The 14766-nt window shown below is 43.9% G+C and overlaps 1 protein-coding gene across 2 annotated transcripts; it reads left to right on the forward strand.

Annotated features, from left to right (window-relative positions):
* The first annotated feature begins 4708 nt into the window (after nucleotides 1-4708).
* LOC136946338 (glutathione hydrolase 7-like) lies at nucleotides 4709-13391 on the forward strand. 2 transcript variants are annotated; one of them, XM_067240645.1, is made up of 16 exons: nucleotides 4709-4797; nucleotides 5266-5751; nucleotides 6026-6252; nucleotides 6380-6531; nucleotides 6827-6944; nucleotides 7208-7275; nucleotides 8180-8253; nucleotides 8537-8730; nucleotides 8954-9041; nucleotides 9215-9342; nucleotides 9460-9548; nucleotides 9656-9808; nucleotides 10128-10245; nucleotides 10913-11050; nucleotides 11155-11254; nucleotides 11520-13391. In XM_067240645.1, exons 2-16 carry the CDS (start codon nucleotides 5532-5534, stop codon nucleotides 11693-11695), a joined length of 2043 nt encoding a protein of 680 aa, XP_067096746.1. In that variant the 5' UTR covers nucleotides 4709-4797; nucleotides 5266-5531; the 3' UTR covers nucleotides 11696-13391. The 2 variants fall into 2 exon arrangements, with proteins under 2 accessions (XP_067096746.1, XP_067096747.1); XM_067240646.1 differs by lacking the exon at nucleotides 4709-4797 and adding an exon at nucleotides 5128-5156.
* The last annotated feature ends 1375 nt before the right edge of the window (nucleotides 13392-14766 follow it).

Here is a 14766-nt window from a genome sequence, read left to right on the forward strand (position 1 = left end):
AATTTGGTCTCAATTTTAGCTCATAGCCTCACAAATAGTTTTTTCACCCTCACATTCTTCTCAGGCTTTTCAGAACAGGCTTTTCTTGAATCATCCTTTTAGAGGAAACATGCAGTGACTATTTGTGACACTGCAAGGCTCCAGTATGGTCCTCCAGAGAAACCTATTTTCTAAACTATTGTCTTTCAAGTTCCTAGGTTTTGTTTCAGTTAATCGTTGGTTTAATTATATGTCTAATAACTATAAGAATAATAGTGTGAGGAGGAAGACAGACCTTTGAGTCTCTAATGAGTGGCCTGCCTTTCAGTCCATTCTCTGTACAGTGAGAAAGAGAGAGACAGACATAGTGGAGAGAGAGAGAGAGACAGAGAGAGAGAGAGAGAGAGAGAGAGAGAGAGAGAGAGAGAGAGAGAGAGATGGAAAGAAAGGCAGAAATAAATCCTGTTCACAAAACACCCCAGGTAATTCTCCCTCCTCTCACTCTGAAGGGTGAAAGCAGGTAGACTAAGGTGAGATGATGGTGTGATGTGCAAAACAAACTAAAGAGGAACAAAAAAAAAAGTAAACAAATCCTTTTTACTTAAGATAAGATGCTAGGGTATAGAAAGAGTTTCTAGATAGGTGTAGTAGCTCTCTGTGCAGCCTAAGGTCAGGTTTTCCAGTTTGCAAATGGTTTCCATGTCAGCATTGCCCTCCATAATGAAGCGCTGTGTGGTGGCCTTATCTTATTTGCCATGAACACAAGTAGTTGGCAAACACCGACATACACTGACACTGTCCGTGTAGAGCAGTACATAATCACCTTAATTAGGGATGTGCCGCTAAGCGAAACATCATTGTGTCATTGTGGTCTTTAGAAACGGCTGAACATGTTGCATAAAAGTATAGTTTGCCCAAGACACAACAACAGCATTCTTATAGCATTCTTAGGCTAATTACTTTAATGTAATTAAACTGCCTGTTTGGTATGGGTTACATTTGTATATTGTGAAGAAAGAAAAAAATTGTGTATATTAACTTTCTGAACTCATTTAAAGGGACCATGGCTTGCCTGTAGGTTGCAGGGGTATGACAGGTAAAAGTAGATGCAGGGTGGTTTCGATGGACACTTTATTTTGTTTTGTTCCGGGTTTTTTTCATCATTGTTCCTTCTGAAAACACTATTTTTGCTTCCTGTCGCCATTTGAAAAAGCCTGTTCCTGAAAGTCATGAGGAAGAAGCTTGAGTAGCCAACAATCTTAACAAAACTGTCACTGTTAAATACACACGGCACATTGAAGACCCCTCAAAAAGATGAGAAGAACAATTTGCCCAGCACACATTCATTATTTGGATGATACGATCTGTGTTCTGTGACTAAGTCATTAACCATCACACTGATACCCAGAGAGACAGTGGAGACAGTTAACATAAACGTCTTTCCGTCAAATCCTTCATCATGAACTGATAAAAGGGCAATAATGGAGACACTGAGGGTCTCTTGGTCACACACACAGCCCCACACACACACAGTCACACACAGTCGAAAACACACACACAGGCACGCACCCACACACACAGGCACACACACAAAAAGTCACACACACACACATTTCTGGTCCTGCTTTTAAAGTATTTAAAGGACTTGCTAAAGGACAAAAAGAACAATCTGTCCTTGCCTGTTTTGTTCTACCCTGTACTTGCCTACTGTTCCTCTCTACCCTATCAATCTTTCTTTCTAGCACTCTCTTTCCCTCTATTGTAGTTCTTTCTCTCCCTCTCTCCTCCCTCTCTCCTCTCTGTCTGTTCCCGTCCCCCTCTCTCCTCTCTGTCTCTCCGCCTCTCTCTCTCTCTCTCTCTCTCTCTCTCTCTCTCTCTCTCTCTCTCTCTCTCTCTCTCTCTCTCTCTCTCTCTCTCTCTCTCTCTCTCTCTCTCTCTCTCTCTCTCTCTCTCTCTCTCTCTCTCTCCCCTATCTCTCTCACATCCAGCCCTAACAGTGTCCTCCACCTAAAGATCCAGCTCACTGACATGTATTCAACTATTATAGTAACTATGGTGCTGAAGTGTATATGAATATATACTAAAGTTTGTAAATTATTTGAGACATGGATGTAAGTTTGCACTGTCATACATTTTCGTGAGTCTAAGTTTTAGCTGTGTGCCGTGCAATGTTTATCTTTTTTCATTTGGGATGTTTGTCGTTTTTTTTTCCTTTCAATCGTTATAGAAAGTCTGTGTGTGGAAGGTTGTGTGTTGACACATAAAAGCTAAAAAAAAAAAGTTACATATGAATAATGGTCAAATATCTTTCTTGTAAATATTAGAACGCAGTTTGTGGTGCTCCATGCCATTTAATGTAAGAGCATTGTCAGCCTAATCGATAAGAATCCTTTCTCTGCCTCACCTCAAGTTTCAATAGAAAACCAAGGGGGTCTATTAGTTGTCTGAAAGTTACCCTTCCCCCAGTTCCTGTCCTTGATTGAAACTGAGATGCACCCTGTTTCTCATGCACGATTGAGCCCTCGTTTGGTTTGGTATGTTTGGGTGGATGCTGCCCTCTAGAGGCATAACGTGTGGAATACAGGATAGAGGGGGCGCACGTCAGTAGTTTTGAGGATGTACTAACAGTGGAATGACCTGTCGATGTTTTTGGGAGATGGGTACAGTTGGAGTGTGGAGGTCCTGTGTTTTTATTATTTCCGTCATATAATATACTGAATTATTGTTTGTTCTTTCAGCTGATTGTTTTCTCACCCCTCACGTGACAAATCATAGATTTTGCAGTTCTGCCAACTATTGTTAATTATTTTTGTTTTATTCAGAATCTATCAATCTAAACATATAAAGGTATGATTATTCATATTTTTCTGTTGCTGTTTTGGCTAAAGGAATATGTCAATCTTCTTAATTACAGCACACTTAGCACACACACAGGCATACACACACACATACACAGTACATACACACACATAAACACACACAGTGGTCTCCATGCATCCTTACCTTTGGGAATAAGGTAAACCAGTTGTGCCTCTGAGGTCTTCTGTCGGAAAAAGGCGTAAACGAGAGACCGCAGGGGTGTGTGTTTGTGTGTGAGCTCACATTGTGTGTTTGTGTGTGAGATTACGTTGTGTGTTTGTGAGAACACACGTGCGCTTGGACACCCTCCTCACAGATCCACCACTACAAGCCTGTTTCCATATTTAATTTTTCTCTCTGTCACACCTCTCGCCCAAATGTTATCTCTGCGGTTTTGTGTAGTAAGTGTGCAGTGGGTGAATCATAAAAGGTGTGGATCAAGGATGGCAACCATCCAGTGGATGAGGGCAGGGCCCCTTGGTTTATGTGTGTGTCATGAGAGGTGTGAGTCCGGGAGGGGGGTGGAGGAGGAGGCTGATTCTATTAAGTCGGAAATTAAATGTATCGACAACAACAACAAAAACTAGAGAATATATGCTTGTATTTTCCCATATAGTTACTAGTACAGTCACACACCTTGTATCATGTTTTAAAAAGGAAGGTGGTTTCTTGTCTGGGAAGCATTTTTCTATACTGCTTTGTGCTCTGAAATGATGGCAGCTTCAAAACAAAATGGGGTCCCTCCCCCTATAACATCTGAATGAGTAACACACCTCCCCTATAAAAATAAAAACCATATAGACATATAAAAAGTTTGGTGTATCTGATATCTATGGTGATTGTGCCTTTCACTAGTTCTGCATGGTTTTTGTGATGTTCTGAATTTTCCATCCCTGGACCTGGTCCTTTCACAGTGAAACCTATGCAAAACCAACGGGTGGGTTTACAAAGCATCCATTCCGCAAAACGCAGGTACCAGACATACAAAAAAAAAAAAGAATAACAACAATAAATACTCAGGTTGACACCTGAATCCCGTCTTGTCATTTCAATGTGTTTGGGAGTGGGGGGACAGACTGTCCAATGAAGAACAGTTTAGGTTATATTTAACCGAACATTATGTATGTACATACAAAGTACGGGTGTAGTCTAAAATTCCAGGTTCATCCTGAAATTTGTGTAACAATGAAGGGTGTCTCTATGAATAACTCCTCAACGGGTTTTATTATATTGGCAACAATTCATTATCCACCTTTAAATGATGCAATGACAGCCCATCAAACCAATACAAACCAAATCAGACCACGCTTAAGACATAAAAAAACAACCAACTCCTAGTTTATTAGCCCTTCCTCCTATTGGATTCGGTTGTTGAAGGAAACCAGATTCTCGGTGGTTTGGGTGACAAGGGTGGGGGATACAGGGGATCATGACTGTAGAACGCTACAGTGTGAAGATTTACTGAGGACCTGCTAAAGAGAGGTCCTTGAAATGCAAAGAAAGGTTTTTTTTTTGTCTCCCTGACACACACACACACACACACACACAGTGACACTGAATAACCTGAAATTGGAGTAGGAGCCCAAGCTACCCTAACCTACTAAAACTTGTTAAACAACTCTTTCAGTTTCAACCCCCTTCGATTAAAGCGGCAACGGGCCCATAGTAAACAGGCAGGCGGGCATGTAAGTCTAAATAGTCAGCAGTTTTTTTTTTTCATGTTCAGTCACCGATGGTGTTATTTCACATTTCATATGCGATTCCTGTAAACATTTTGACAAATCGATTTTATTTTACGGAGACGCACCTGCAACAACCTGCACCTTTAAGACGGTGACATTCCCCTGTGATGTCACTGATCTGAGAGATCTGTACCGTGTAGGCTACTGCTGTTGCGAGAGAAGCCGCAACGTTATGGCAATTTTTATTTTAAAGCCAGATGTATCTTTATTCTAGAAGGTAAGTCTAGTTGTTACCAAGAAGCCCGTGTGTTTTTTATTTGATAAGATATGTCTGAACATGGCATATGCTAGAATAAAACCCGATGCGTCAATTTATGCCTGGAATGACGGTGGCGATTGGAGTGCGCATCTCTCATCGCCTGTAAATCACAGGATATACATTAGCATCTATGTAGTGTTATATATTCATTCGTGCTGGGATTTTGTCCCACGCGCATTGACAAGGGCAGGTAAAGGATGGACTGTATACAAATAGCAACGGGGCCCCTGTTTTAAAAACAACAGCTAGATTATATAGCTGCGTGTTTTAATGTCAACAATGGAACCAATTGCTATTGCCACAAACAACATTTAAGGGTATTGTCAATTCGTATCTGTTTTGTATCTGAATTTCGTTTTATTAAGAATGTGAATGATGCTCCAGGCAATCAACACGATTATTTAATGTGTCTCCCTTCATCCACAGGTACTTTGAGGGCTTAGGAATAGATACAAAATGCCACATCACGCAAACGGAACTGGGAAGCAATGTCCCCGAGCAGTAACATGTGTTTTTTACAAGACCTTCTAACCAGTAACAACACATTATAAAGGATCAGACCAGACTGAAATATACAAATTCCTGGGAATAATAGAGTCATATCGACTGGCAATAGACAGTAGCCCATAGAGTCTACGTTCTTGATCAATACTTAAAAACGTTCATTGTATGACTTTGGAAAATTGGCGACCATGTACAACCCCGCCAACGACGCAGGGGCTGGCTATTCCAGTGGAACCGTGGCAGAGAAAGATGCGAGCCAGGAGACGACATTAGGAAGTGCCTACTCACCGGTGGACTACATGAGCATCACCAGCTTCCCCAGGCTTCCCGAGGAGGATGGGCTTTCCGGAGAGAACACTTTAAAGTCACGCAAAGATGACGACAACTTTCTCAGTGAACAGGACACAGGTAAATGACGGCGTCATGCTGTATTTAAAAACGTGTTTGAGTAAGGTGTGTTGATTTTGAATTAAGTGCTTTGTTGTTGATATGCAGTGTACACACCTCTATTGTAGTCACTACTGTGTGTGTGTGCTTGTCAAGTGTGGCCAATGGGAACATCAATACAATGTATACTGACTTTTGTCTAATCCCAAAAGTCAATAGCATTATGTACACTTCGTGTGTGTGGGTGTGCTATCATTTCCAACCTAGTCTCTAATAGACTGACTGTCTGTCCCAGACCCAGACCTGTTCCTGAAATCTGCCCGCCTTCAGCGGCTTCCCTCCTCTGCATCTGACCTGGCCAGCCATGACATCACGCCCCTTCGGGAGACCACTAGAGACCCCCTAGCGGAGGACTGTGCCTGTCAGAGAGACGGCCTGACCGTCATCATCACAGCCTGCCTCACCTTCGCCACTGGAGTCACCATGGCTCTCGTCATGCAGATCTACTTTGGGGACCCACAGGTTGGTGTGTGTGTGTGCGTGCGTGTATAAAATGCTATAGGTTCTTCTTTCACACTCACCTCCCTTCCTCCCTCTACCCACCTTTCTCTTCTCTCTCTCTCTCTCTCTCCATTTTCCTTTCTGTCAGATATTTAACCAGGGTGCCGTGGTGACGGACGTGGCCCAGTGCACGTCTCTGGGCTTCCAGGCCCTGGAGAAGCATGGCTCCAGTGTGGACGCTGCCATCGCCGCTGCCCTCTGCCTGGGCATCATGCACCCGCACACCTCGGGCATCGGAGGGCGAGTGGCATCTATACACACACACACACACACACACACACACACACACACACTGCACACACAACACACGCTCAGTCCCACCTGCTTGTGTAGAGTATGTTGGGATTAGTAAATTATAGTTTTGTAAGCGTTGACTATCAACACACATTCAAACTATCATTTCAACCCAACATGAACAGAGTTGCAATGTATGGAGTGACTGTGCTTGGTGACAAGTGCTTTCGGTGAATTCATCTAGAAAACACGTTCAAGGTTGAGAGAGGGTGGTAGAGTGATGTGTGTTTGTTATCTACAGAGGGGGCGTGATGCTGGTCCACAATATCCGGAAGAACGAAAGCAGGGTGATTGACTTCCGTGAGACGGCACCATCTGCCATTCAGGAGGACATGCTGCAGACCAATCTTGACCTCAAGGTAGATTCCTCGTCGATTTTGCCCATTTACACAGTAGAGTGGGATGCACTTCCACCGCAATGCAGCACATTTATCACTGAAAGCATACCTCAATCATATTTTGATCACAACACTTGGTCCTAGTGACCGATGGGTGCAGGCTGCACCAGTTAACCCAACAATACACCCATTCTTCATCTTGACTTTTCTACTCATGTGATCCTGCTGCATATTTGGGGAGGCATTATGTAACATGTCAATGTCTTCCTGCTGTCATGTTCCAGCCTGGCCTTTTGGTAGGAGTTCCAGGTATGCTCAGTGGAATGCACCAGGCACACCAGCTCTATGGAAGGTAATCCCTTTCTTTCTTTCTTTCGACATGTGGTCCATATCTGTCTATGTAGAGATTTCCAGTCCAGTCCTTGTAGAACAGATCGCAGTTACATTTAGTCATTTAGCAGACGCTCTTATCCAGAGCGACTTACAGTACGTACAGGGACATTCCCCCGAGGCAAGTAGGGTGAAGTGCCTTGCCCAAGGACACAACGTCATTTGACACGGCCAGGAATCGAACTGGCAACCTTCAGATTACTATCCCGATTCCCTATGCGCTCAGCCACCTGACTCCCTTAGTTAGAGAAGAGATGGAAGAGAAGAGATAACAGTACGACTGTCACTAAAAGTAAACGTTAGGGTTGGAATACCACACAGGCACTTCCAGCAGTGGTCTGCAGAGTGAACACAGAAACCACAGGCTATGTTTAAGCTGTCAGCTCGAACCAGAAAGAAGGCTCCTCTCCTGTGATCCGAACGGCGAGGTCTACGTTTGGTAACCCTATTATCACGTTAACAGGCTCAGTGAGTTTCCTGTGCCACTGAGCGTTGAGCTACAATTACTCCAGTGACTTGTAATTATCAGTCACATGGTCGTTAAGAGAAGGGTGTTTCAGACAATGGCTGCAAATGGTTATCCACTGTGTATGATGTGCATTCACAGATGAACATCTAGCTAAATGATGCTAGGGCTGTAAGAGTTAAGGGGGTTGCCCCCCATAGAGGCCATTATAGTATTCAAACGAAGGTTTTTATCAGTGTCGACAACTGAAGAACTAAGTGGTGTCTGTGTAAATGATCCAGAAGCATGTGTTAGCACTAAAGATAGAAATGACCTGCTTCATGAATACTCATATGTTTGGTTCAGCAGAAGCTATGCATTTCCAAAACAAACCGTCTTATGTGCCTCTTTTATTCTTTAGAATGCATTGGAAAGAGGTGGTTACTATGGCAGCAGATGTGGCCAGAAATGGGTTCAATGTTACACATGACCTAGGTAAGCGTGATACATTGTTTTACTTTCAACCAAGCAATACTATCGCCTTGTCATATGGGTGTGCTGAAGCTGAAGACTCATGATCACATTTATGGACAACTCAAGTAGTTGTGTCAATATTGGTTTTGTTACATCAGTCTACATCCCAAACTCTCCTGTTAAAGACAACTGATGGTGCAGTTCATTCCACAGTGTGGTAGCATTGTATTATCCATGCTTATAAATAAAGCGAGAAATATCGTATTTTTAGGACCTAACCTGTAACTGTCTGTCATGTCCCTAGCTGAAGCTCTGTCTAAAGTGAAGGACCAGAACATGTCGAAGGCATTCCAGAATCTCTTTTTCTCCAACGGCCAGCCTCCCCTCTCTGGCCTGTTCACCAGACGGCTTGACCTGGCGGCCATTTTGGAGGCGGTGGCAGCCAACGGGGTGTCAGAGTTCTACAGTGGAAATCTGACGCAGGAAATGGCCGCTGCAGTAAGCAAGCACAATTGTCTCTTCATCACCTTCCATTATATAAGAAGTCATGAATACTGTATTGCAACTCAGATAGACTCTCTACTGCTTTCTTTTAGTTTTTAAAGTATTTCCTAAACTCAGGCACCAGTTGGCCCTCTCTCCACCCTGCTCAGGAGAGAACCAGTTTATTCTAGGTTGAAGCACAAGAACAAAGGAACTCCTCATTTCCTTTTTCTAACAGGTGCGAGCAGTAGGGGGCGTACTCTCCGAGGAAGACTTTGGAAACTACAGCATAGTGTTGCAGCAGCCTGCAGAGATCATCTACCAGGGTAAGCTCTTCATTTCTATGGACGTCAGTGGTGTTCGTGTTCAGTTCGAACGTACACACCCTGCAGCTCTTTGCAGCCAGGGGCTAAACTACACCAAAGGGGTTCATCCATTTGTCTTTCTTTTCTTTTTCTTTTTTTTTCTTTCTTTTTTTACTGTGGATGTTGATGTGTAGGGCACCATGTGATGGCAGCACCGGCCCCCCAAGCAGGTGCAGCTTTGATCACAGCCCTGAATATCCTGGAAGGCTACAACATCACCAGCCAGATACCCAGGAACAGCACCCACCACTGGATTGCTGAGGTACTGCAGTTACGGCATCCAATGACAACTTTCTCAAAAAAACAAAAACATATATGTATATTTTTAATTACTGGCTGGCGTGGGCCGTCGTTAAACAATGTTATTTTTTATCTCCAGTCTCTGAAGATCTCTTTAGCTCTGGCTAGTAGCCTAGGAGACCCCATGTTTGATTCCTCCGTCTCAGAGATAGTGAGCCAGATGCTGAGGTAGGCTGTGTTTGTGTCTCAGTAGGCCCTCGTACTGCCGTGTTCATTGACCTAGAGGCCCTGTCCTGTTGTTGTCCTGATGTTTTGTTGTTCTTGTCGCGTTCCAGTAAGTCCCAGGCCACACTCCTCCGTCAGATGATAAACGACTCGCAAGCGTACCCCCCCGGACACTACACACCCACGTACGCCCTGGAGGAGGGGGCCGTGGCCAGTCAGGTCATGGTCATGGGCCCGGACGACTTAATCGTGTCTGTCATGAGGTGTGCCCTGCGAGACACAACCTTCCAACCAAAGATGTTTCAAAACTCATATTCAAGTGCTGTTTTTCCATCAGAACTTTTCATGGTTCAAATCCATCCTGTACATTGCTTTGCTGATTGCATTTTCTGAAGGAGGGCTTCATGTGACTGTCTCTAAGGTTTTAACCCACAGAGAGACATGGTACTGTTATGGTAATCATGATTTGCAATTATTGATCTAAAAGTGTGGTTTTAGTTAGGAAAAGTTACGTTTGTGTCTGTTGCCTCTGCATTCCATCATAACCAATCTGTGTCTTACTGTTTGCACCTCCTTCGCTAGCTCCCTGAATCGACCGTTTGGTAGTGGGATAGTGACTCCTTCTGGGATCCTCCTGAACAGCCAAGTTCTTGACTTCTCCTGGCCCAATAAATCCCAGAGCACGTCGCCACCCAACCTGGTACTGTCATACGAAACTCTTAGATGCCTCTGTGTCATACCGTGTCATATTATTGATACAAAATCCCTCAGGAATATGAAGCCAGGAAGTGTGCACATTAACGTTGCTAAATGGATGCCATTTCTGTTCTGTGATTTGGAGTGGCTGGAATCGATAAAACATATCCAAGAATCAGAAAATCTAAAGAAAATGTGTATACCTGCATTTCAGTTTTTCGCTTACACTGGTAATGACTTTGATTTGCATGTTATGTAAGCTTTTAAAGCACCATCTTTTCCTGCAGGCCTGGTTACCATTAGCTCTTGAGTGCCTGGTAAATTATTAATGTGGAATACGTTTGCCTAATGTGACTAAAAGAGTAATTTATAAGGGAGTCAGGTGGCTGAGCGGTGAGGGAATCGGGCTAGTAATCCGAAGGTTGCCAGTTCGATTCCCGGTCATGCCCAACTGACGTTGTGTCCTCGGGCAAGGCAACCCTACTTGCCTCAGGGGAATGTCCCTGTATTTACTGTAAGTCGCTCTGGATAAGAGCGTCTGCTAAATGACTAAATGTAAATGTAATTTGAATTATCCTGCTAGCCTCAACTAGCATCACGTTTTCACTGCGATGCTAGTTCAGCTGGTCTCACGGTCTGTGTGGTGTGTGCGTGTGCATGTTTGTGTGCAGCGTAATGCCCTCCAGCCAGGAAAGAGGCCCTTGTCCTTCCTCGTGCCCACGGTTGTGAGGCCTGCCCTGGGTCTGTGTGGCACCTACGTGGCCCTCGGCTCCTCCAATGGAGACAAAGCCCTCAGCGGCATCACCCAGGTATGAGCTGGTGATCGGTGGCTTCACATCTCGAAACTCATTGTCATTTCATCGGTTTACTCTGAGTAAACCGACCATCCTAAACTTCTTCTGATTTGGAACAGGTGTTGATGAACGTTCTGTCTTCACGAAAGAACCTGAGTGACAGTTTGGCGTTCGGCAGACTGCACCCACAGCTGGAGCCAGACACTCTCCTTGTGGACTGTGAGTAGCTCCGCTGTGTATTAGGGATTACTTTTCTGTAGGTTTTGACTCGTCAGAATGCGGTGTGACTGCATGAGTGTGAATTGCATTGTGGGGTCATTAAACTGGTTCAGATTCCGTGTCCCTTTCCTTAATCTTCTCCTCCGCCATCTCTAACTACTCTAACCTCTACACCTTTTCTACCCCTGTTTCTTGGCCACATCTCATCACTCACCTATACCTTCCCTACCTCTCTCTCTCTGCCCCCCCCCCCCCCCCACCCCAGCTGAGTTCCTGGCGGAGGACATGGAGCTTCTACAGGCCAAGGGTCACGAGGTGGAGCGGGTGGACGTCCTCTCGTTGGTGGAGGGCACCAGGAGGACCAATGACCTCATCATCGGGGTGAAGGACCCCCGCAGCGCAGACGCCTTGGCACTCACCATGTCCATGAACATGCCCTAGCCCCCCCCCCATCCCCCCATCACCCACCAACCTCCCTCCTCCCAATTTCTGATGGAGGAAAAGGGGGGGGGAGAAGATCTTGGAAAAGGGGTGCAGAAGGTTACACAGAGGTGCACGAAGAAATATCAGGGAATCTGAAAAAGGGTACTGACGGATGCAAGTGGCAGGTTAGTATTGTAAACGTGAAAAAAAGAATCAAAGAGAGGAATTGCAAGTGTGTGAGGACAAACGAGGGGACTGTGTAGTGGAGGAGGTATGATGTCCAAAACGGGCTGAAAGTCCACCAATACATGGCAAATGTGAAGTAAAAATGACATCACAGTCATATCAGGGGGAGGAGGAGCAATGAGTCATGGCTGAGGTTGGGATCGAGGGTCGGGACAAAGAGCTGGATTGGATTTTGTTACGGTGAAGGTGGGGGGGAAATGTGTCATGGAGGATTGAGATGGTGTTGGGATACGGCAGATCACCTCTCCTAGCTTGCAACCCCTTCTCCTCTCAGTCAGTGGGCGTAGAAAGCTGTTTGGTGTGTTGCTTTGTCTTTATACTAGGCACAGTCTACTGTCTATACACACATCTGTGCACCAAAAAAACATCAAATATACACATACACTCCTACTTAAATGCACATGACTTGAGGAGGAGCTCACCAAAGCTGGGTAACAGCATCTCGAACCTACTGCTTGACCCTAACCCTACAACACCTCCTCTATACTACCAGCTCAACGCTTTTTATGTTCTTCACAACCTCAAATATTAAGAGCCAGTACCAGTGAGTGACAATTTCAGTGGGAGTGGAGCACAGCTTATCTTTGTAAACACACAGATTGTATGATCACGCCCAAAGGCTGTTACCTTGGCTCCTTTTATTAAAAGCTCTTTTGTTTTTGCATCCATGCCAAATGCTAATTAATGAAACCACGCACACAGTCCTCTGGAATTCATAAATATTACTTACCTTTTCAGGGCGGCAGGCCACACATTGGCCCCCCTTGCTAGTCTTGATCACCTGATGACTGTCACGGTAGTATGTTGACTGTTATTTATTTGGGTCTGATTCTTGTAAATGTCTGAACAATCACTCGGCTGCCAAGCCATTTTTGCCACTTCCACTGAAACGGGATGAGGTACACGTCTCAGTTAGTGAGTGGAAATCTCGCACGAATGTCCTTTGTCACCACTTTAATATTGAATGTTATTTATTGTTAAAACTACTAATTTGAATATTGTTATTTATGGTAATCGGGGCATTGCTAGGAGTAGTTGGTGAATTTTGAAAGGCTTGAAAGATTTAGAGAGGGTTCTCTTTTTAGTACTGTGGTGAGGAAGTTAAGGATTGATGTGCTTTGAATGCACTATGCTTGTGTGATGATTTGTCTATTTTTTTAAGATTTGTTTGTATACTTTTGTCATTTGCACTGTGCAATGATTTTGCTTGAAATAACACTTATACAGAATTTATATAATGGCAGCATCTATTTTCTTCAATGTATTGAATGATTATTGCATTTTAAGTGTTGCTCTATATAGGCCTAACCTTTTTGTGTCATGTGACGTTCTTGCTGTCTTACGGACAGTTTCCATTTATAATAAAGAGAAATAACCTTCCCTTCATGATGTAATGTTAAATCGGCTTTGTGGAGGTGCTTCCTTCAAATGATGTTTTTGTCGTTGTCATCAATAAAACACTGCAAGGTCACAATGTTGTTTTCCAACGGTTAGTTATATTTGTCATATCTGAATTGGAGCTGAAATCAATCCTAAACACAGGGTAAAATGTCTTTACAAAAACGAGCATATGGACCACAGTGTTGCTGTCTGTGTGGGAAGCAACACATAAGTTCCCTTTTCAGGTGTTATTATGAAAAGGGTATGCAAATATTCTTCTTCGAAACACTGAATATTCAAATCAAAGATTCATGCAGATATTATTAGTTGTACCTCTCCAAACATTCAATTTCGATTGGACGACACATTAGTGGTCTGATCCAAAAAGGCGGAGTCAGAGAGAGATAACGTATGGTCTTTTAAAACCCAGAGTTCCCTTTATGAGTGAATAATGAACTGTAACCCGTTGGTCGTGCTGGTCGGCGCGCACCATAGCACAACCCCTGGGTTATTGTGTGATATGCCACACCCTCTTGTGGTTTATTGCTTTAGTATGTTATGGAAGTTCAATGTTTCCATTGCTAACAAGTGTCCAACAAAACCGGTTCCTTTTCGATGTATAACATACATTTATCAAGTTTGACCAGGGCATTGTTGTATACAGTAGTCCTAGTAGCCTACATTTCTTTCCCAAGTTGTAGGGTGAAAGTGGCAACATGTTCAACATATTCTTGTTGAATGCACTTTTACTTCCTGTACAGCATAATTTACAGGGTTTTACATAATGGCAGACTTTGGTTTGAAAGACGGGTGAAGAAATAGGAAGGGCAGCTACTGCATGACAAAAACACAGAAAAGACTTTGGCAGCCATAAAGTGTGTTCTGAATGTATGCATGGTTTGAGAGGTCAATTCCAAATCATATCAATGTATTTTGAGGCACCCCTGGACTGTCATCTGGTACCCACTTTGGGAAAGCATTGTCCCCATTTCAAGGTCACTTCAGCGTGTTTTCTCACTTGGAAGGGCACCTAAAAGGGCATTTCAAGAGTTAAAAAAGAAAGAAGTGTATCCTATTGTTATAACCCCTATGACATTGTATCACATAAAATAGCACATGTTGTGCACTGAAAAGGGCACTTCTCCATTAGAGCTCCCAACAGGGCACTTCATGTTCTCTGTAGAAGTACATTATAAAGCACTACATCCCATTTTCTTTACTGGAGAGCACCCTTTAGGACACCGTCATGCAGGGGTGCCATGGAGGGCACTTGACAATGGCACCCTTTTCCATCGGGAGGAAGGCCATCTAGGGAATGAAGAGTTTAGACCATGGGCACCTCTTGAGGCACAGCGTCATGTTTCTCCACTAGAAGGGGCACTCAAAGACATGATTTATTGAATGCTCTTGCTCTAGGGGGCACATCATAAGGACAGCCAAATGGCACCCTCTCAGTCTCTAGG

This window comes from Osmerus mordax, chromosome 7 (genome assembly GCF_038355195.1).
Source record: "Osmerus mordax isolate fOsmMor3 chromosome 7, fOsmMor3.pri, whole genome shotgun sequence".
NCBI lineage: Eukaryota > Metazoa > Chordata > Actinopteri > Osmeriformes > Osmeridae > Osmerus > Osmerus mordax.

Bases quoted from the DNA above. Each gene is read 5' to 3' on its own strand.
- LOC136946338 (XM_067240645.1), top strand. From the start codon at position 5,532: ATGTACAACCCCGCCAACGACGCAGGGGCTGGCTATTCCAGTGGAACC. The intron at 6,532-6,826 runs GCGAGTGGCATC...TGTTATCTACAG, and splicing joins CACACCTCGGGCATCGGAGG to AGGGGGCGTGATGCTGGTCC. The intron at 9,809-10,127 runs GTGTGCCCTGCG...CTCCTTCGCTAG, and splicing joins TTAATCGTGTCTGTCATGAG to CTCCCTGAATCGACCGTTTG.